This window comes from Podarcis raffonei, chromosome W (assembly GCF_027172205.1).
Source record: "Podarcis raffonei isolate rPodRaf1 chromosome W, rPodRaf1.pri, whole genome shotgun sequence".
Taxonomy (NCBI): domain Eukaryota; kingdom Metazoa; phylum Chordata; class Lepidosauria; order Squamata; family Lacertidae; genus Podarcis; species Podarcis raffonei.
The window spans coordinates 16,064,646-16,087,496 of NC_070620.1; the positions used below are offsets into that span (position 1 = coordinate 16,064,646).

General features: G+C 43.5%; 2 protein-coding genes and 1 pseudogene across 5 annotated transcripts in view; all 3 read left to right on the forward strand.

Moving 5' to 3' along the window:
- LOC128406026 (fragile X messenger ribonucleoprotein 1-like) overlaps positions 1-22,851 on the forward strand; it is a 169,876-nt gene that overhangs the window by 65,835 nt on the left and 81,190 nt on the right. For 3 of the 4 annotated variants that reach the window (XM_053373080.1, XM_053373081.1, XM_053373083.1), the window contains exons 6-8: positions 12,764-12,857; positions 12,952-13,068; positions 14,833-15,003. In XM_053373080.1, coding sequence (XP_053229055.1) covers positions 12,764-12,857; positions 12,952-13,068; positions 14,833-15,003 — 382 coding nt within the window. The remainder of the gene's footprint in view (positions 1-12,763; positions 12,858-12,951; positions 13,069-14,832; positions 15,004-22,851) is intronic. The other variant, XM_053373084.1, reaches the window with a different exon arrangement.
- LOC128406028 (rab-3A-interacting protein-like) lies at positions 431-1,083 on the forward strand (annotated as a pseudogene).
- Positions 984-1,816, forward strand: LOC128406027 (rab-3A-interacting protein-like). The gene has a single exon (XM_053373085.1). It carries the CDS (start codon positions 1,126-1,128, stop codon positions 1,771-1,773), a length of 648 nt encoding a protein of 215 aa, XP_053229060.1. The 5' UTR covers positions 984-1,125; the 3' UTR covers positions 1,774-1,816.

Here is a 22,851-nt window from a genome sequence, read left to right on the forward strand (position 1 = left end):
AGTTCGAAAGCACCCCTGGGTGCAAGTAGATAAATAGGGACCACTTACCAGCGGGAAGGTAAACGGCATTCCGTGTGCTGCGCTGGCTCGCCAAATGCAGCTTTGTCACGCTGGCCACGTGACGCGGAAGTGTCTCCGGACAGCGCTGGCCCCCGGCCTCTTGAGTGAGATGGGCGCACAACCCCAGAGTCTGTCAAGACTGGCCCGTACGGGCAGGGGTACCTTTACCTTTACCTTTATGAAATGGAAATTTCAGGGCTGGCTGGAACAAGAAAACATACTTGCAGAGGAACAAGCTGGATTTAGGGAAGGCTGTTCTACCATTCACCAATGTTTAGTACTCCAACATCTAATCAAGAAATACTTCTCTCGTAGCATAGTTTCCTTTTATGCTGTCTTTATTGACTTTAAAGCAGCCTTTGACGAGCAGCGCAGGGAGCCGCCGCCGCCTTTAGCAGGGAAGCGTCTCGCTCGGCTTGGCAGGACTTCATATGATGAATCTTTTATTATGGCCAACGACACCCTGGAAGGTTTTCACGAAGTGAATCTAGCCTCGCCTACCACTCCAGATCTTCTAGGAGTGTATGAATCCAGTGCTTGTGAACAAACTACCTCACCCACGGTCATCTACCGGCTTCATGCCTCAGCTGTGTGCTCCACGCCAATTCAGCTGAGTGCCCTGGACATCTTTGATCTTCCTACACAACCCATCTATTCATCTCCTAGGCAACTCAATTGTGCAGAAGCATCAGGTATCAGCATCAATGTTACAGAAACCATTCCTTGTTCTACTTCAGGACTCCAAGGTGTGTCGTCCAAATATGATAATTCCAGAAAGGCAAGCAGCAATGCCGAGAGAGAATTTTTGTCGGGAGCAACCATAACAGACTCCACTGAAGGAAGTGATGATATTTTGGGACTGAGCACAGTCTGTCTCACCTACAGAGCCCATCGGTTTTGGAAGTCAAAGAAAAGGGCTATGAAAGATTAAAAGAGGAGCTTGCTAAAGCTCAGAGGGAGCTGAAACTGAAAGATGAAGAATGCAAGAGGCTTTCTAAAGTGTGCGACCAACTCGGGCAGTAATTGGAATAACTTACTGCCAGCCTCTTTGAGGAAGCACACAAAATGGTGAGGGAAGCAAACATAAAGCAGGCGACAGCTGAAAAACAACTGAAAGAAGCACATGGAAAAATTGATGTACTTCAGGCCGAAGTAGCAGCCCTGAAAACGTTAGTGCTGTCCACTTCGCTGACGTCGCCCACAAAAGAGCTTCAATCTAGCGGAAAGACACCCTTCAAAAAAGGCCATGCAAGGAACAAGAGTATGAGCAGTGCGATGGGGGTCAGCAACCAGGATGTCGCCATGATGCAGCCAATTGTGAAAGACTGCAAAGAGGCTGACTTAGCTCTGTATAACGAATTCAGATCCTGGAAGGATGATCCCCCTATGGACAGGGCATGCCCTTTCCTGGATAAAATCTATAAGGAAGATATCTTTCCGTTTTTGACCTTCTCAAAAAGTGAGCTGGCATCTGCCGTTTTGGAAGCTGTGGAAAACAATACCTTAGGTATTGAACCAGTTGGCTTGCAACCTGTTCGATTTGTGAAAGCTTCTGCAGTTGAATGTGGAGGACCAAAGAAATGTGCTCTCAGTGGACAAAGTAAAATATGCAAGCATAGAATCAAGTTGGGGGACTCAAGCAACTATTACTATATTTCTCCTTTCTGTAGATATAGGATTACTTCTGTATGTAACTTCTTCACGTACATTTGATATATACAGCAGGGGCTTGTGAAGCAGCAAGATGTGAATCAGAAGTTTTGGGAGGTTATTCAGCTGAGGAAAGAGATGTCACTGGCAAAACCTGGATATTACAAGGAAGAGCTGTAACTGCTACATTTCTGGTGCTTGCATGCGCTTCCATAAATGTACGTATCTTCAGAGTGGTTCAAAATCCTTGTCACGACATTGATATTTATTTTGAAAAGGGTCCAAGGCTTCTCCTTCTGTGCAAATTGCGCTACATACTTTTGGAGTTCAGCAAGATTATTTTATTTTAGGATGGACATTATTGTTTCGTTTGAAAGGAAGGCAAGAGGATTTTCAGGTGTACTATAGTGATTGTAACTTTAGCAGTTGAGAAATGCAGGTTTGATGCTGTTCAGATATTATGTTCATTTTTGTGTTCTGGAGAGTTTATAATGTAGGATTTCAACTTAATAAAAGTTAACTAAAAAAAAAAAGCAGCCTTTGACACCATATCTAGAGCTAAATTATTGGAAAAATCAGAGGCCTCTACACTCGACAGGCACTTGCTATATTTAATACACATGAAGGGATGTGGCTAAAAGTGCAACGTAACTTCCAGGGCCATCTCTCCAATGCTATTGGAACCGAGAAAGGTGTCAAATAAGGGTGCATACTGGCTCCACTCTTATTTAACTTCTATTATTAATGATATGGAACCTTATCTGCATAATGCCATAAGACCAGCTCCATCTGGTACGTAGGCTGAGACCCTATCTGCCTGCGGACTGTCTCGCCAGAGTGGTGCATGCTCTGGTTATCTCCCGCTTGGACTACTGCAATGCACTCTACGTGGGGCTACCTTTGAAGGTGACTTGGAAACTACAACTAATCCAGAATGCGGCAGCTAGACTGGTGACTGGGGGCGGCCGCCGAGACCATATAACACCGGTCTTGAAAGACCTACATTGGCTCCCAGTACGTTTCCGAGCACAATTCAAAGTGTTGGTGCTGACCTTTAAAGCCCTAAACGGCCTCGGTCCAGTATACCTGAAGGAGCGTCTCCACCCCCATCATTCTGCCCGGACGCTGAGGTCCAGCGCTGAGGGCTTTCTGGCGGTTCCCTCATTGCGAGAAGCAAAGCTACAGGGAACCAGGCAGAGGGCCTTCTCGGTAGTGGCGCCCGCCCTGTGGAACGCCCTTCCAGCAGATGTCAAAGCGATAAACAACTACCTGACATTCAGAAGACATCTTAAGGCAGCCTTGTTCAGGGAAGTTTTTAACGTGTGATATTTTACTGTATTTTTGGTTTTTATGGAAGCCGCCCAGAGTGGCTGGGGAGGCCCAGCCAGATGGGCGGGGTATAAATAATAAATTATTATTATTATTATAATGTGAACTTCCCAGTTGCTGGATCGTCACCTTGTTGTGGTGAATGGGCTTGCATGTTCCTATGACCCTTGTGAGCGAAGGCGTCAGGAATCTTGTACTCCCAGCAGGGTCACCCAAGGCGGTAAGGTCAAAGGGAAGGAGCTAGACAAAGAATGATCCAAGAAGTCCTCAACGGCAGAACAGGCGGATGATAACAAGCGGTATGTTACAACAGCTATGAAGACGGATGAAGGCTGCAGCAGATAGGAATCTACTGGTTTGTTGTGACTACTTCATGCCATCGGAACAGAGCCCTACTGTGAAGACTATGTGTTGGTCAGCGTGCACTGATCTACACACATAAAACAAATTCACGCACAGGCGTCTTCCAAAAACCCAACCCAAGCCCCAAAAGTCCCATGGCGATCGGCAAATGGTAACGGGGGGAGGATTGTGAAATCTGGAAGCCCCTAGTCATGAACCAGCACAGTTGTTCTGACTCAAGGAATGAGGCAGTTGAGCAGCTCGGCAGCTGTATCCATGACTGAGCAGCCCTTTTTAGGATCCACTCTGCTCATCCCCAAAACGGGGAGGGGCTAGAAAAGGTGCCCTAAACATAGTCTGCCTCCCCTTTCCCCTGACGGGATTACCGCACCCAGTGGGGTCACCACCTAGCGGTCATAAAAGACAATTGAACTTTGGAACATGGAATATATGGACTTTGTCAGATAACACAGACAGTGAGCATCCTGAATGCAGAACTGCCATCATTGCAAGAGAGCTGCAACGTTTTAACATCAATATTGCAGCGCTTCAAGAGATTCAAAGAGAAGGCAAGGGACAAGTGAAGGAAGAAAAAGGAGGCTACACTTTCTTCTGGAAAGGTCTATCTGAACAAGAACATTGAATACATGGGGTAGGCTTCTCTAACAAAAACAACCTTGTGAAGCTCCTGTCAGAAGTCCCTACCGGCATTAATGAGCGACTCTCAACCTTTCGAATAAAGCTCCCCAAAAACCAACAGGCTACTATTATAAGCACTTATGCACCAACACTGGATGCCGACGAACACATTAAAGAAAAATTTTACTCTCAGCTATATACCGTCCTATCAGAGACGCCTAAGGAAGATAAAATTATCCTGCTGGGTGATTTTAATGCAAGAGTTGGGCAAGATTTCAATCTGTGGCCTGGGACTATTGGGAAAGAAGGAATTGGCAACAGCAACCAGAACGGAATCTTACTTTTGATTATATGTGCAGCGCACAACCTTGTTATTACCAACACACTCTTTCAACAGAAAAATAAATTTTAAACTTCATGGAGGCATCCTTGGTCAAACCATTGGCACCTTTAAGACTATGTTATTGTCCATGCTAAAGATTGACGTGATGTGCTCCTTACCAGAGCTATGATGAGCGCCGACGACTGCTGGACAAATCACCGACTAATACACTCCACGATGGCTATCAAGATTATACCTCAACGCAGGCTTCAAGGAAGGAAACCAAGGCGCAAAATAAACACTCAAGCCCTTCAAGATCCCATTAAGCGGGATTGCTTCCAAATGACTCTTAAGGACCATCTGCTTTCAGAATTCCCTGATAACATCGAGGAACACTGGACCAAGCTAAAAACATCCATTATTGCAGACTGTGAACAAACTATTGGATACCAAACCAAGAAACACCAGGACTGGTTTGATGAGAATGACAGCGAGATTGAACGCATGACTGACAAGAAAAAGAAGGCCTTTCAGATCTGGCAAAGAGATAGAAACTGTGCCACGAAGAAAAAAACCTATGCCAACGCTAAGGCTGAGGTTCAAAGAAGAACCAGAGAACTAAAAAACACCTGGTGGATAAAAAAAGCTCAAGAGATCCAGCACTTAGCCGACACTCATGATTTGCAGAGTTTCTTTAAAGCCACAAAGACCGTCTATGGGGCAATAAATCATGGCATATGCCCCCTACGCTTAGCAGACAGTATCACACTTCTAATAGATAAAGAAGCTATTGCACTGCGCTGGAAACAACATTACCAACATCTCCTCAACCGTAACTCCCCCGTAGCTGCTGAGGTCCTCTTACAAATTCCGCAAAAACAAGTTAGAGATGAGCTTGCAGTATATCCAAATCTGGGAGAGTTGTGTACAGCTATTAACCAAATGAAAAACAACAAAGCCAGTGAACCTGATGGGATACCTGCTGAAATCTTTGAAGTGGGCGGAATTGAACTTAAACAACAACTTCACAAGCTCATCGAAAAAAATTGGGAAAGAGAAGAGATCTCAGCAGACTTTAGGGATGCCAAAATTATCAATCTCTTTAAAAATGGTGACAGAACTGATTGTGGAAACTATTGAGGCATCTCTCTGTTAGCTGCGGCCGGCAAAATTCTTGAAAGGATCTTAGCAAACCTTGTCTCAACAATATCCGAGGTGACCCTTCCTGAATCCCAAAATGGTTTTCAGCCTTCTAGGGGGACAGTGGACATGATTTTCACAGCTCAACAGCTTCAAGAAAAATGCAGAGAGCAAAACCAACCCCTGTATATGGTGTTTATTGACCTGACTAACGCTTTTGACACTGTAAATCGTAAAGCCCTGTGGACTGTCCTTCTGAAAATTGACTGCCCAGATAAATTTGTAAACATCATTTGGCTCCTCCATGATAACATGACAGCATCAATCACAGATAACTATGGCTTTCAAAGTGAACCATTCACAGTGGGATCAGGTGTTAAACAGGATTGTGTTATTGCCCCAACTCTATTCATTATTTTCATTGCCATGATCCTACACTTTGTCGAAGGGAAACTCCCCACCAGAGTAGAAATCATATATCGAACAGATGGAAAGCTCTTCAATCTGGGCAGGCTGAAAGCAAAGACTAGGTTACCGTAACTTCCGTCATAAAGCTTCAGTATGCTGATGACAATGTAGTGTGCGCACACTCAGAGGATGACCTCCAAACCATCCTAAATATCTTTGCAGAAGCTTACGAAAAGCTTGGCCTATCACTCAACATCCAAAAAGCCAAAGTGCTGCACCAACAAGTACAAAATAACCCTTCTGCAGCACCACAAATCCAACTCAATGGTGTAACTTTGGAAAATGTCAACCACTTCTCCTACCTAGGCAGTTATCTTTCCACAAGGGCCAACATTGATGCCAAAATCCAGCATCGCCTGAGCTCTGCGAGTGTGACTTTCTCCCAATTGAAGTGCAGAGTGTTTGAGGACCAGGACATTCGCAGGAAAACCAAAATGCTTGTTTACAAAGCTATTGTACTACCAACCTTACTATATACTTGTGAAACATGGACCACTTATAAATGCCATCTCCAACTCCTCCAAAGATTCCATTAACGGTGTCTCCGAAAAATTTTACACATCACTTTGGAAGACAGGGGAACTAATATCAGTGTACTGGAAGAAGCAAAGATCACCAGTGTTGAAGGAATGATTCTTCAACATCAACTTTGTTGGACTGGTCATGTTGTACGGATGCCTGATGATCGTCTTCCAAAGCAACTAGTCTATTCCGAACTTAAAAATGGAAAGCGTAATGCTGGTGGTCAACAAAAGAGGTTTAAAGACTGTCTCAAGGCAAATCTTAAAAAATGTAGTATAAACACTGACAACTGGGAAACACTGGCCTGCGAGCGCTCCAATTGGAGAGCAGCCTTTACCAAAGGTGTCATGGCCTTTGAAGACTTTTGAACTCAGGACGCAAGGGAGAAACGTGCTAAGAAGAAGGCACGCTTGGCAAATCCACACCGTGATCAACTCCCGCCCGGAAACCAATGTCCCCACTGTGGAAGGATGTGTGGATCCATAATTGGCCTCCACAATCACTTACGGACTCATTGTTAAAACCGTGTCTATGGAAGACAATATTACTCGGCTACGAGTGATCGACAAAGAAGAAGAATGTGAACTTCCATCCCCAAAATTGGCAGGGAAGCATATCACAGTCCTGCTGTATGCAGATCATACAGCAATTCTTTAAAGAACACCTATAGGCCTTAGAAGAGATATGAAAGTATTCGCAGTATATTGTAAGGAGGGCAAATTAGAACTTAACTGTCAGAAAACTAAAATCATGACACCTGCCCAAAGGCCTAAACTTCTCTCATGGTATATTGATGGCCACAAGATTGAGCAGGTTATCTGCTTTAAATATCTGGGGGTAGTCCTCCATTCTTCCGGAAACAGAAAAGCCCATGTTGATTATTCAGCTGAGAATGCACAGAGCTCAACTGCCATACTTAAATACTTTAGGACCAAAGGTGGACATTATAGACCTGCAGCCTTAAAACTGTTTAAAGCCAAGTTGGTTGCACGGTTTTTATATGGTGCCCAACTAGGCTCCTTCACTAATCTCACATTATTGGGATTAGTACAATCTAAGTTCCTAAAATCAACTTTTAAAGTGCCAGAGTATTTCTCAAATGCTACCTTATGTCTTAAAACAGAGCAGAGGGTGTGAATGGCCATACTTAACTTCTGGCTATCTTTTTTACCAATAATGATAATAATAATTATAAAAATATAATTATCTCCATAGGCAGTTGGACCGAGCCGGGTCGGGGCTGTTGATTCTCTAAGACCTGTCAGCAGCCTTTGACATAGTTGATCACGAACTTCTGGAACGCAGCCTCACCAACATGGGGATTTGCGACACAGTCCTTCAATGGCTGTGCTCGTTCCTTTCTGGTCAGGGACAGAGGGTGGCGCTGGGGGGGGCAGGAAGCTGTCGTCACGCTACTCCTTGGTGTATGGAGTACCACAGGGTGCAGTTCTCTCCCCAATGCTTTTTAACATCTTTATGCACCCCCTTGCTCAGCTTTTCCGGAGCTTTGGCTTGGGTTGCCATCAGTATGCTGATGACGCCTAACCCTATCTGTTGATGGACGGCCACCCTGACTTGGCCCCAGACACACTGATCAGATGTTTGGAAGCCGTGGCTGGATGGCTACGGGGGAGCCGGATGAAGTTAAATCCTTTGAAGACAGAGGTCCTTTGGCTGGGTCGGGACGATATGCGGTTGGGGACCTAACTCCCATCCCTTGCGGGGGCGCAATTAGTGCCAGCGCCTTCCGTCAAGAGTTTGGGTGTAATCTTCAACACCTCCCTTTCTATGGAGGTGCAGGTTACAGCTACAACAAAGGCGGCATTTTTCATCTCCGCCAAGCTAAGCAGTTGGTCCCTTATCTCTCTCGCCCTGACCGTGCCACTGTGATCCATGCGACAGTCACCTCCAGGCTTGATAATTGTAACTTGCTCTACGTGGGGCTGCCCTTGAAACTGACCCAGAAACTCCAGCGGGTGCAAAATGCTGCGGCGAGACTCCTCACGGGGGCCTTGCCGCGGGAGCACATTCATCCGGTGCTATAGCAGCTGCACTAGCTCCTGGTGGAGTACAGGATCAGGTTTAAGGTGCTGGTTTTAATAATAATAAAACTGGCTGGGTTTCCCCAGCCACTCTGGGCGGCTTCCAACAGAATATTAAAATACAATAATCTATTAAACATTAAAAGCTTCCCTAAACAGGGCTGCCTTCAGGTGTCTTCTAAAAGTCTGGTAGTTGTTTTTCTCTTTGACGTCTGGTGGGAGGGCGTTCCACAGGGTGGGTGCCACTACCGAGAAGGCCCTCTGCCTGGTTCCCTGTAACTTGGCTTCTTGCAGGGAGGGAACCGCCAGAAAGCCCTCGGCACTGGACCTCAGTGTCCAGGCAGAACGATGGGGGTAGAAACGCTCCTTCAGGTATACCAAACCGAGGCCGTTTAGGGCTTTAAAGGTCAGCACCAACACTTTGAATTGTGCTCGGAAACATACTGGGAGCCAATGTAGGTATTTCAAGACAGGTGTTATGTGGTCTCGGCAGCCGCTCTCAGTCACCAGTCTAGCTGCCGCATTATGGATTAGTTGTAGTTTCTGGGTCACCTTCAAAGGTAGCCCCATGTAGAGTGCATTGCAGTAGTCCAAGCAAGAGATAACTAGAGCATGCACCACTCTGGCGAGACAGTCTGCGGGCAGGTAGGATCTCAGCCTTCGTACCAGATGGAGCTGATAAAACAGCTGCCCTGGACACAGAATTAACCTGCGCCTCCATGGACAGCTGTGAGTCCAACATGACTCCCAGGCTGCGCACCTGGTCCTTCAGGGGCACAGTTACCCCATTCAGGACCAGGGAGTCCCCCACACCTGCCCGCCCCCTGTCCCCCCAAAACAGTACTTCTGTTTTGTCAGGATTCAACCTCAATCTGTTAGCCGCCATCCATCCTCCTACCGCCTCCAGGCACTCACACAGGACCGTCACCGCCTTCACTGGTTCTGATTTGAAAGAGAGGTAGAGCTGGGTATCAGCCGCATACTGATGAACACCCAGCCCAAACCCCCTGATGATCTCTCCCAGCGGCTGCATGTAGATGTTGAAAAGCATGGGGGAGAGGACAGAACCCTGAGGCACCCCACAAATGAGAGCCCAGGGGTCTGAACACTCATCCCCCACCACCACTTTCTGAAAACGGCCCAGGAGGAAGGAGCGGAACCACTGTATAACAGTGCCCCCAGCTCCCAGCCTGTCTAGATGGTGCAGAAGGATGTTATGATTGATGGTGTCAAAAGCTGCTGAGAGATCCAGCAGAACTAGGAAACAGCTCTCACCTTTGTCCCTACCCCGCCGGAGATCATTGACCAGTGCGACCAAGGCAGTTTCAGTCCCATGATGAGGCATGAATCCCAACTGGAAGGGATCCAAATGGCCCGCTACTTCCAGGCGTGCCTGGAGTTGTTCAGTAACCACTCTCTCAATCACCTTGCCCAAGAATGGAAGATTTGAGACTGGGCGATAGTTGGCCATATTGGCCACATCTAAAGATGTTTTTATAAGAAGCGGTTTAATGACCGCCTCTTTGAGCGGGTCTGGGAAGGCTCCCTCACAGAGAGAAGCATTTAAAATCCCGCGAAGCCCATTGCCCAGCCCTTCCCAGCTAGTTTTTATAAGCCATGATGGGCAAGGATCAAGAAAACAGGTGGTTGGTTTCACTCGTCGAAGCAGCCTGTCCACATCCTCGGAGGTAACAGATTGGAATTGATCCCACACAACTTTAATAGAGAGGACTCTAGCACTCTACAGCCCCAGCCCTGCTCCCACAGTGGATTCTACCTCTTCCTGAATCTGAGCGACTTTATCTGCAAAAAACTTTGCAAAATCATTGCAGGAGATCATGTGGCCCGTACTGGGCCCCAATGTAGCAGGTGGTTCCGCTAAATTGTGAACCACCTGAAAGAGTCTCCTGCTGCTGTTTTCTGCAGATGCAATGGAGGCGGTGAAGAAGGCCCTCTTCGCCGTCGCCATTGCCACTTGGTAGGCTCAACACTGAGCTCTAACCCGTGTCCTGTCAGCTTTAGAATGAGTTATCGGCCACCGGCGCTCTAGCTGTCTCAGCGATTGTTTCATTGCCCTCAGATCCATGGAAAACCATGGGGCTGTCCGGGCACCATGCAATCGGAGAGGGCGCTTCGGAGCCAAACAGTCAATATCCCTGGTTAGCTCCCCATTCCAGTGGGCCACCAGGGAATCAGCTGAAAGGCCATCAACATGGGATAAAGCATCCCCTTCCACTCTCTGGAAACCATTTGGATCCATTAAATGGCGGGGGCGGACCATCTGAATCGGTCCCACCTCCCTGCAGAGGGGAAAGGTCGCGGAGAAGTCCAGTTGCTCCCTTCAGTTCTGCAAATAATAACACTCTGAAGATCCCAGGCCCCAGGAAGATTAGACTGACCTCGACCAGAGCCAGGGCCTTTTCGGCCGTGGACCCGGCCTAGTGGAATGCTCTCTCACAAGAGACCAGGGCCTTGTGAGATTTGACATCTTTACGCAGGGCCTGCAAGACAGAGCTGTTCCGCCAGGCCTTTGGTTAGGGTTCAGTCTGGTTCTTTTCTTTCTGTAGAAGAACAAGCATTAAAGAGGTCCTAGCCTGCTCACAGGTCCTTTATAAAACCAGTGGTAACATTTGGTCCTGGAGAATATTAACCACTCTCAATTTTACCTGTGGACTGCCATCTGCCCAGATTTTAATTTGCTCTGAACTAATTTTAAGATGTATTTTAATTAATTGGTTGCCTGTTTTATGTTCTTTGTATACTGTGTTAGTTTTATGATGTTAGCCACCCTTAGCCTGGCTCCGGCCGGGGAATGCGGGGTACAATTTCTTTCTTTCTTTCTTTCTTTCTTTCTTTCTTTCTTTCTTTCTTTCTTTCTTTCTTTCTCTTCCTTCCTTCCTTCCTTCCTTCCTTCCTTCCTTCCTTCCTTCCTTCCTTCTTTCCTTCCTGCCCTTCTGACTGGGTTTCCCCAACCATTTATACCCCATATGGCCTTGTCCCCCTAATTATAAAGGATGACTTTCCAACAACATGGAAGAGAACTCTAGGTCTTAGCCTGCAGCTTTTACTTGGCATGGGCTATGAACAGGCCAAAGAAACCATTAAACAGTGTGTGGTTGATACAGAACATCAGTCAGATCTAGCCAGGTCCCCAAATTTTATTATCAGTGAAACCAGTAGGTACCTCACCTCTCCAATGGCATATTTAACCAATCTTGAAATACCAAAACAGCAAAGAGCTTTCACTCTGTATCTTTGCCAGGCTCTACCTTCAGCCATCCAGGAATATTGTTTTAGGAAGACACCTTATGAGGAGAGAAAGTGCCCCTGTGGCTCTGGGCACATAGAAACAACTGAACATGGGTTTTTTCCATTGCCAGTATTATACTAATATACATGCCAGGTTTATTCTGCCAGGTTTATACACAAATTTCCAGGACACACAGGGCAATTCTATATCTCCTTACTGCTCCAAGATATAAACCCGGATATAACATACACAGTTGCCAGATATTGTGCGGCTATACTATATGGTATGTGCCACATGATTTATGTACTTTTATGTGTTTTTATCTTATGCTGGTCTATCGTAATTAAGAGAATGAGTATGTCTATCCCCTACTTCTACAGTTGCCCTATTGCCTATTTAGCATGCTTTATTTATGTATGTAGATGCTCTTACCTTATGCTAGTCTATGGCCATAATAAATTCTTCTTCGTTATTTTACCAGTAGCAGACACTTGATATAATGCAAATTTGTTTAAAAATATGTTGCAACTGAGCTAGTTCCTGCAAGTCCTGACAGACATTGTGGACAGCAACATGACATTTAATTAAAATATTTTATTTATGGCAATACTGTATATTCATGAATATGAACAGTTAATATGTCAAATTGTGTTTGCCACTATTTAATTGCCTATGCATACATGGACTAGTTTAACCTAACTAGTTAAATCCAAAGAGAAATATTTAAGTATAAGTCATACCTAATGGTGAAGGCTTGTGAATTATTTCAGTGTTGGTCACTTTTAAAGATGTCACATTGCAGACATGACTTTGAGCTTTTTTTGTTAGACTATGGCATTTCATTGTTGAAAAGTACACCAGAGCTCTTCTCTTTCCTCGCCCTGTGGTGCATTGCATACTAGATAATACTTGTTTTCATTGCAGTTCTATGACTGCTTTACAACAATATGGTTTCATTAAATAAACAGTTCTGAATTTTTAAAGTACTTTGTGTTTTAGGTGCGCTAAGGAATCTACGCACAAGGACTTCAAGAAGGCAGTTGGGGCGTTCTCAGTAACATATGATTCTGAAGCCCATCAACTTATAATTTTGGTAAGTATTTCTGCTGTTGAGATGTACTCAAACTGTCTTACATTGAATGTGATAATGATCAGAGATCTATTCTCTCCCCCCCCCCATTCTTTAGTCTATCAATGAGGTAACAATGAAACGTGCAAATATGCTCATTGATATTCACTTTCGAAGTCTTCGCACCAAGTTATCACTGATAATGAGAAATGAAGAAGCAAGCAAACAATTAGAGGTACTGTATCAGTTTGTATCTGAAAAACTATTATAAAACTCCACTAATGTATTTGTTGTACTAGTCATCTCTGTGGAGTCTCTTTTTTGGTGGGTTCTATGTAGAAATGGAAAAATAAGAATTTAACAAAGAAATGATCCATAGTAAAAATACTGAGAGAATGATGCTGAAAACAGTTCAGGCATATTATTCATTTTAGCTTATTAGCCCACTCTGTCCCAAAGAGGTAGATAATGCTTTCATATTTAATTCAGTGCTAGCAATAGCCCTTGAGATAGGTTACTGTAGTTTCCATTTAACCTACTGGAAATTGAAGTTGGCTCACTTGTCCAAGAAAGACTCTCCTCCCTGAAAGAGAGGGGAGTGGTTGTGGGCGGGAGCCCGAGCACCGCCCAGCAGGGGGCGTTGCCCCCTGCCTCCAGCTCACCTGGCTGGCGCTCACGCCCCCCCGATGGCCACCCAACCAGGTGCCACGGAGGGGGCGTGTTCAGCAGCCTTTTGCTGCAGTGCCAGCCTCTCCCTGGCCTCATTCCTCATCGTCGTCCCATCGCAAGTCACCCACCCTCCACTCCCTTTTAGTTAGGGCTTAGGTCATTGGCCTTGCTATGGACCTTAGGTTGGTCGCCCTGGTTGCCCGGGGGGCCTGGTAGGAGTTTTTCCATTTGGCATTAGGCTTTTTGGTTTTTCCGCCTACCTCGTAGCAATCGTCACAACTTTTGTGGTATTGGTGGGTAGGTTAGGCACTGGAATAATGTGTTGTGTGTCGAAGTGCTAGGTGTGGCCATCGCCTATGCCTTCAATTTTTAGGGGTATTCCGTTAAAGGAATCTGGCGGTCGTGTATTCTGTCCGATGCCTGCTTGGCGGGAGGCCATGGCACGACCCTCGGTGACAGCAGGGGTGAGCCTATAGTTGGATTAGCATCAACAGGCTCCACCTACTGGTGAATAAACCCACTTGTTTCGATCCAATGCCTAAGCCAATACCTTTTCATTGCTGTAATCAATAAAGTTGTGGCCTTTTCTAGCCCATCAACCTTATATCACTTGTCCTTGTGTCTTCATTTCACTTCGCGGGGGTCGGGTCCTCGAACCACAATAACCATTGAGTCCATATACTGTATTTTTCGCCCTATAGGGCGCACTGGCCCATAGGGCGCACCTAGTTTTTTTGGGGGGGAAATAAATAAATATATCCCCCCCCAGCCGCGGGGCTGGGGTGGGGGAAGCCCGAGCTTCCCCTGACCCCAGCCCCCAGAACAGGCTGCTATCTGCAAGCCTTGCGAGCCCGGCGGGAACTCCCGCCGGGCTCGCAAGGCTTGCGGACATCTGCCCGTAGACCAGGGCGCGCTCCGGAGAGCGCCCCGTGCTTTGGGCTGCAGCCTGCTACCCGCAAGCCTTGCAAACCTGGCGGGAACTCCCACGGGCTAGCAAGGCTTGCGGATAGCTTCCTGAAGCCTGGAGAGCGAGAGGGGTCGGTGCGCACCGACCCCTCTCGCTCTCCAGGCTTCAGCGAAAGCCTACATTCGCCCCATAGGACGCACACACATTTCCCCTTCATTTTTGGAGGGGAAAAAGTGTGTCCTATAGGGCAAAAAATACGGTAATTTGAACGCAGCTTAACATTTGAAATGGTGAATACCCTAAAATGCTAGCCGATTACATGCACATAACTGCTTTGCTACTTTAAGTGATTTTATTTGGTACTTTTTAAGGGGTTCTCAGTGAGTGAATTTCAGTTCTAACCAAGAATGCATCTTTCTACAGAGTTCAAGGCAGCTTGCTTCACGATTTCATGAGCAGTTCATTGTATGTGAAGATCTAATGGGTCTGGCCATTGGCACTCATGGTGCTAATATTCAGCAAGCCAGAAAAGTACCGGGTGTGACAGCTATAGATCTTGATGAAGACACTTGTACATTCCATATTTATGGTGAGGTGAGGTGCATCTGTTTTTTGTGAAACTGATTCTAGGACACTGCAACCCTTTAACAGCCACACACACACACACACACACACACACAGCATTGCACATATACATAAATCAAAATGCACAAACTTAAACAAAAAAAGAAAATACAAAAACTTAAGTAGAGAGAGCAAAAAAGAAAGGAGTAAAAGCAGAAACACCAGAAAGGAAGAATTTATATCTTAGATGTTAGATTTATATCTTCTTATATCTGTAAGCTTTGCGAGTTCCAAGTACTCGCACAGTTTGTACAACCATTCATCTTTGGTGGGTATATGATCTTGCTTCCATGCTGCTTCCATGCTGCTGACGTTGCATAAAGAAATAGTCTTGTTTTCACTTTAGGGATATTGTTTGTCAAAATTCCCAAAAGAAATTCTTCTGGTTTTTTGTTGAATGTAATTTTTAATAACTTCTTCATCTCCTCATAGGTTGTGTCCCAGAACTTTTGCATCTCTGGGCACGCCCACCACATATGGTAAAAGGTTCCTACTTGATTTTTGCACCTCCAACACTTGTTGTTATGAGTTTTATTAATTTTTGCCAGCTTTCCAGGGGTCCAATACCACCTGTATTGCATTTTCATGAGATTTTCTCTTATTAAGTAACAAGCCGTAAATTTTATATTCTTTGTCCATAGTTCTTTCCATTTATGCAATTCAATTGTGTGGCCTAGATCTTGTTCCCATTTTATCATAACGTCTTTGATTTCTTCATCTTTTAACTGCCAATTTAACAGTAACTTACACATTTTGGATAAAGTCTTTTGATTATTATACAGGATTTCTTTCTCCAGGTTCAATATTTCATTATCAAAACCCTTCCATCTTTTATCTTTTTCAAAGACCGCTTTTAATTTACAATACTCTAATCAAGTTAATCCCATCTTTTTTATTTCTTCAAAGTTCTTTAATTTTTGGGTAATTACTTATTTCCTCTACCAAATCCCTATAAATTGGCCAATCATTGCTCATATTCTTCCTATGGGCTGCTATCGATTCAATGGGTGAGAGCTACCAAGGTGTTCTTGTAACCATTAAAGGTTTATTTCTCTCCCAGACATTATACAATGCTTTCCTTACAATGTGATTTATGAATCCCCAATGTGATTTCATTTTATCGTATCCTAAGTACCCGTGCCAGCCGAAAGCATTGTCTCAACCCTCTAAACCCAATATCTCAGTGTTTTTTTAGCAATATCCGATCCTTTATCCAGGTCCAGCATGGCGCGCAGCGTAAATTAATAATACAGAGTTTTAAAGAATAAAAGCTTTACTGAATTAAAATAAACTTCTTCATAAACAACATGGTTCCAAACAGTTTGGCTGAGATTTATTTTTTTTAAAGATACTTATTGAGATTTTACAGAAAGAAAAAAGAAAAGTACAAAATAAAAATAGTTAAAAAACAATTCCATCTTTCCATCACTTATCTTTCATTTGCTTGTTTCTCAGAACTCCTCACGCCTCCCTTTTTTGTATTCCAATTTAATTTATTAGTTCAGCAAATCCTTTCCCTCTTTGTTTATCCTAATCTTTAATCTTAAAATATTATACCATTAAATTTTTACCTTTTAATAATCCATTTTTTCATATTCCTTATAGCGTTATAGCTAAAAACCACTTAACTTTTTATCCAACATCATTCTAACATTCATTAATTTTACAATATTTCTGTAGATAGTCTTTAAATTTCTTCCAATCTTCTTCCACCAACTCTTCTCCCTGGTCTCGGATTCTGCCGGTCATTTCTGCCAGTTCCATATAGTCCATCACCTTCATCTGCCATTCTTCCAGGGTGGGTAGATCTTGTGTCTTCCAATACTTTGCAATAAGTATTCTTGCTGCTGTCGTGGCATACATAAAGAAAGTTCTATCCTTTTTTGGCACCAATTGGCCTACGATGCCCAGGAGAAAGGCCTCTGGTTTCTTCAAGAAGGTATATTTAAATACCTTTTTCATTTCATTATATATCATCTCCCAGAAAGCCTTAATCTTTGGGCACGTCCACCAAAGGTGAAAGAATGTACCTTCAGTTTCTTTGCATTTCCAACACTTATTATCGGGCAGATGATAGATTTTTGCAAGCTTGACTGGAGTCATGTACCACCTGTATATCATTTTCATAATATTCTCTCTTAAGGCATTACATGCCGTAAACTTCATACCTGTGGTCCATAACTGTTCCCAGTCAGCCATCATAATGTTATGTCCAACATCTTGAGCCCACTTAATCATAGCAGATTTCACCGTTTCATCCTGCGTATTCCATTTCAACAGCAAGTTATACATTCTTGACAAAGTCTTAGTTTTGGGATCTAACAGTTCTGTTTCCAATTTTGATTTTTCCACCTGGAATCCAATTTTTTTGTCCAAATTGTATGCCTCCATTATTTGATAATAATGAAGCCAATCTCGCACTTTGTTTTTTAGTTTCTCATAACTCTGCAATTTCAGTTTGTCTCCCACTTGTTCCAAAATTTCCCAATATTTTGGCCATTTGGCCTCCATATTGAGTTTTTTCTGAGCCTTCGCTTCCATCGGTGACAACCACCTTGGGGTTTTATTTTCAAGCAAATCCTTATATCTTATCCAGACATTAAACAGTGCTTTCCTGACAATATGGTTTTTAAATACTTTATGTGCTTTGACCTTATCATACCACAGATATGCATGCCATCCAAATACATTATTAAAACCTTCCAGATCCAAAATGTCTGTGTTTTCAAGGAGTAGCCATTCTTTCAACCAGCAGAAAGCTGCTGATTCATAATAAAGTTTAAGGTCTGGCGGGGCAAATCCACCTCTTTCCTTTGCATCTGTTAATATTTTAAATTTTATTCTGGGCTTCTTGCCCTGCCAGACAAATCTAGAAATATCTCTCTGCCACTTCTTGAAACAATCCATTTTGTCCAAAATTTGCAATGTTTGAAACAAAAATAACATTCTTGGCAATACATTCATCTTTATAGCAGCAATACGGCCTAACAATGAAAGCTTCAAATTTGACCAGATTTCTAAATCTTTTTTCACTTCCATCCAGCATTTTTCATAATTGTCTTTAAATAAATTCCCATTTTTAGCTGTCATGTTAATCCCCAGGTATTTCACTTTCTTAACCACTGTTAAACCTGTCACATTCTGAAACCTCTCTCTTTCAATCGCTGTTAAATTTTTCTCTAAAACCTTTGTTTTTAGTTTATTCAATTTAAATCCTGCAACCTGGCCAAAATCTTGAATCAGTTCCAAAACTCTTTTGGTACTAGATTCTGGCTCCTGTAATGTCAGTACTAGATCGTCTGCAAATGCTCTCAGTTTATACTGTTTAGCTCCGACTTGTACACCTTTAACCAACTGGTCCCTTCTAATCATATTCAGCAAAACCTCCAGGACTGATATAAAAAGCAATGGAGAAATTGGGCAACCTTGTCGTGTTCCTTTTTCTATCTTAAATTCCTCCGTAACCTCGTTATTAACAATTAACTTAGCCTTTTGCTCAGAGTAAATTGCACTTATACCATTTCCAAATCCTTCTCCCACCCCCATCCCCTGTAGGTTCTTCTTCATAAAACTCCAAGAAATGTTGTCAAAGGCTTTCTCCGGGTCCACAAATATCAAAACTGCCTTAGTGTTAATATTCACTTCTAGCTTTTCCAGGATGTTAATTATATTCCTCAAATTGTCAGACAAATGTCTACCCGGAAGAAAGCCTGCTTGGTCTTTATGAATCTCTTCCATCAACACTTTTTTAAATTTCTTGGCCAAAATATCTGCAAAAATTTTGTAATCCACATTGAGTAATGATATGGGGCGGTAGTTCTTAAGCTGGGTTTTTTCAGTTTCTGTTTTCGGTATAAGTGTAATGTATGCTTCTTTCCACGACTCTGGTGCCTTTTTCCCTTCCAATATTTCATTACAGACTTCCTTTAAAGGTTGTACTAACCATTCTTTTAAAGTTCTATAATATCTTGAAGTCAGTCCATCTGGTCCTGGAGATTTGCCTGATTGCATGTTCTGAATGGCACCTTCTATTTCCTGTTCAGATATTTTGTAATTCAACATTAATTTATTTGCTTGAGAAATTTTTTGTAATCCATTTATCTTCAAAAATCGATCTATGTCAGCTTCTTTCTTTGGCCCTTGTGTGTATAATTGTTTAAAGTACCTCTGGAAACAATTTTTAATCTCGGCTGGGTTCTGTATGTTCTTTCCTTCCACTTCTAAATTTGTAATAGTATTTAATTTTTGTCTTTTTTTCATTTGCCAAGCCAACAATTTCCCACATTTGTTAGCTGATTCAAATGTCTTTTGTCTCATTTGTTTAATTTTCCATTCTATTTCTTGATTCATCATTTTCATATATTGTACTTGATATAACTTTATTTCTCTCAGGATCTCTTGCGACTTCGGTTTTGCTCTCAATTTCTTCTCACTTTCTTTTATTTTCTCCAAAATTTTGTCTTTCTTCTCATTTAGACTTCTCTTCTTTATTGCATTCTGTTGTATCAAGAACCCTCTCACAATGGCTTTGCTTGTGTCCCAGATAACACTTTTTTCAACATTAGTGTTCATGTTTATCTCAAAATAGTCTCTGATAGTTTTTTGGGCCTTCTTAATCACATTTTCATCTCTAAATAAGGTGTCATTCATCCTCCATCTAAAAGAGCCAGTTGATATTAGTTTCATCTCCATCTTCACAGCATTATGGTCGGAGCAAGTTCTTGGACAAATTTCCGCCTTCTTTATCTTTGGTGCCATTCCTCTAGTTACCCATATTTGGTCAATTCTGGTCCATGTCATTTTGGCTTCAGAAAAGAAAGTTCCCTCTCTACCCAAGGGATTCTTTGTTCTCCAGATATCAACTAAGTCCAGATTGTCTGTCATCTCAAAGAAAGTTTTCGGTAGTCTACCATCCTTGGTGACTACCTGTCTTTGTGCCTTGTCCATATTTGTAGATACCACTCCATTCATATCTCCCATCAAAATCAAGTTATAATCCATGTAGTCCATTAAGGTCTCATGCAACTTTTTAAAGAATTCAGATTTCCCCTCCTTCGGTGCATAAACTCCTACTATCAAGAATTTCTCTCCTTGAATTTGAATTTCAATTGCCACAAATCTTCCTTGGTCATCTTTAAAAATAAATTTCGGTGATAATCTCTCCTTTGCGTAGATCACTACTCCTCTTTTTTTAACTTTGTCAGATGAAATAAACTCCTGTCCCAATCTTTTGTTAATCAATACTTTTCTATGTAGCCTTATCACGTGTTTCCTGTAGGCAAATCAAGTCCAATTGTTCCTTTTTCAGTAAGTGAAAGACATTTTTCCTTTTCCGGGGAGAGTTTAGACCGTTACAATTCCAACTTAGTAGTTGCAGAGCCATAATGTAGTTACTTTATTTTCCTCCAACTGCGCCAAGTGCTTGTTCTTGTTCTGTCAGTGGTGTCACTTTCTCTGAACCATGCAAACCATGGTTTTCTTGTGTGAGTTTCTTGTGGCTGATTAGCTGCTCTCCCTGTGCAAAGGTCAGAGGGGGCAGGGCTTCTGTTGAGGTAGGTGATTAGCTGTGGGAGGAGCTTATCAGAGCTTGTAGGGCAGCGGCGCACGCAGTTTGATCCATCTTTAGATTTAGGGGAGCTAGTCTCAAACATTTTTGGGGGGGATTTATTTGTCCTGTCTTCATGCTTTTTATGATGGAGGACCGCTGTAGTCACCCCCAATGACACGTTCTCAAGATGGAGGGTGAGGGAACAGCTGCAGTCGCCTGTGGTTCCTGCACAATGTTTGCCATCTTGCCAAAGGTTGCAGGCAGCTTTACCTGCAGCAATTGCATGTTGATTGCCCTCTTAAAAGACAAAGTCCAGCAACTGGAGGAACGTGTAGCTACGCTCCAAAGAATTAGAGAGCTGGAGCTCTTCTTGGAAGCAACAGAGCACACCGTCTCCACCAAGGAGGAGACAGGGGACTCCCCTGAGAAGGAGGCTAGTTCACCAACACAGGAGCCAGATATATGGAGAAACGTGACTCAAAGAAGTAGGAGGCCCAAGGTTCGCTCTGATTGTTTAGAAATACACAATCGCTTTGAGGTCCTCTCCCCTAGCATGGAAGACGAAGAGCAGACTCCATTTGAGGATCTCTCCCTCATTACAGTCGATCAGGTATATGAAGACGAGCAGCAAAGTCAGCCCTCAGGGAATGTGCAGGCGACCTTGGAACGGACAGCTCACGGAAGAACCCCGACCAGACCTAAGAGGAGGCGTGTAGTGGTGATAGGGGATTCCCTACTGAGGGGAACAGAAGCAGTGATCTGTGGGCCTGACAAGATGTCTCGGGAAGTGTGCTGTCTCCCCGGGGCTAAGATCCAAGATGTAACTGAACGACTGCAAGGAATCATAAAACCCACTGACAAATACCCCTTCCTCTTGGTTCATGTGGGAACCAATGACACTGCAAGCAATAGCCTCCAGAAGATCAAAAGAGATTACAAGGCTCTGGGCAGGAAATTTAAGCAATTAAATGCACAAATTGTCATCTCATCTGTCCTCCCAGTTGAACGACGTGGCCCAGGGAGAGAGGGAAAAATAGTGGAAGTGGAGGGATACAATCTATTTCAGAGAAACAGACCAGACAAGAAAGGAGGAGGAGTGGCGTTATATGTCAGGGATGTGTATACCTGTGAAGAGATCCAAGATTTAGAACCTCAAAGCCAAAGTGAGAGCATTTGGGTCAAAATTAAGGGAGAGAAGAATAACAGTGACCTCATTGTGGGAGTTTACTATAGATCCCCAAGCCAAACGGAGGACATAGATGATGCCTTCCTGGAACAGATGGCCAAGCATGCAAAAGGAAGGGAGATAGTAGTAATGGGGGACTTCAATTACCCGGATATTTGTTGGATGTCAAACTCAGCCAAGAGCATAAGGTCAAACAGATTCCTCACTGGCCTTGCAGACAACTTCATTGTCCAGAAAGTGGGAGAAGCAACAAGAGGAACAGCCATTTTAGATCTGGTCCTAACCAATGTTGATGACCTGGTTAGTGGGGTAGAAGTGGAAGGATCATTAGGCGCGAGTGATCATGCTCTTCTGAAGTTTACTATACAGCGGAAAGGAGCAGCCAAGCATACTAAGACTCAATTTCTCGACTTTAAGAAAGTCGACTTCATAAAACTTAGGGAAGTGCTGGGTGAGATCCCATGGACAGTAATACTAAAAGGAAAGGGAGTTCATGATGGCTGGGAGTTTGTTAAGAGGGAGATAGTAAAAGCACAACTTCAGGCAATACCATTGAGACGGAAACATGGAAGGTGCCTAAAGAAGCCAGGGTGGCTATCTAAAGAACTTTTAACTGAGTTAAGATTAAAAAAGGATGTGTACAAAAAACGGAAAAGGGGGGAAACCACCAAAGAGGAATTCAAACAAATAGCCTGCACGTGTAGACACAAAGTCAGAAAAGCTAAAGCACAGAATGAACTCAGGCTTGCTAGAGAGGTTAAAAGCAACAAAAAAGGCTTTTATGGGTATGTTCGTAGCAAAAGGAAGAACAAAGAAGCAGTGGGGTCACTCAGAGGAGAAGATGGTGAAATGCAAACAGGGGACACAGAAAGGGCTGAACTCCTCAATGCCTTCTTTGCCTCAGTCTTCTCCGATAAAGAAAACAATGCCCGACCTGAAGAATTTGGAGCAAAGGATTCAGCAGAGGAAACACAGCCCAGAATAACTAAGGAGATAGTACAAGAATACTTGGCTAGTCTAGATGCATTCAAGTCTCCAGGGCCAGATGAACTGCATCCAAGAGTATTAAAAGAACTGGCAGATG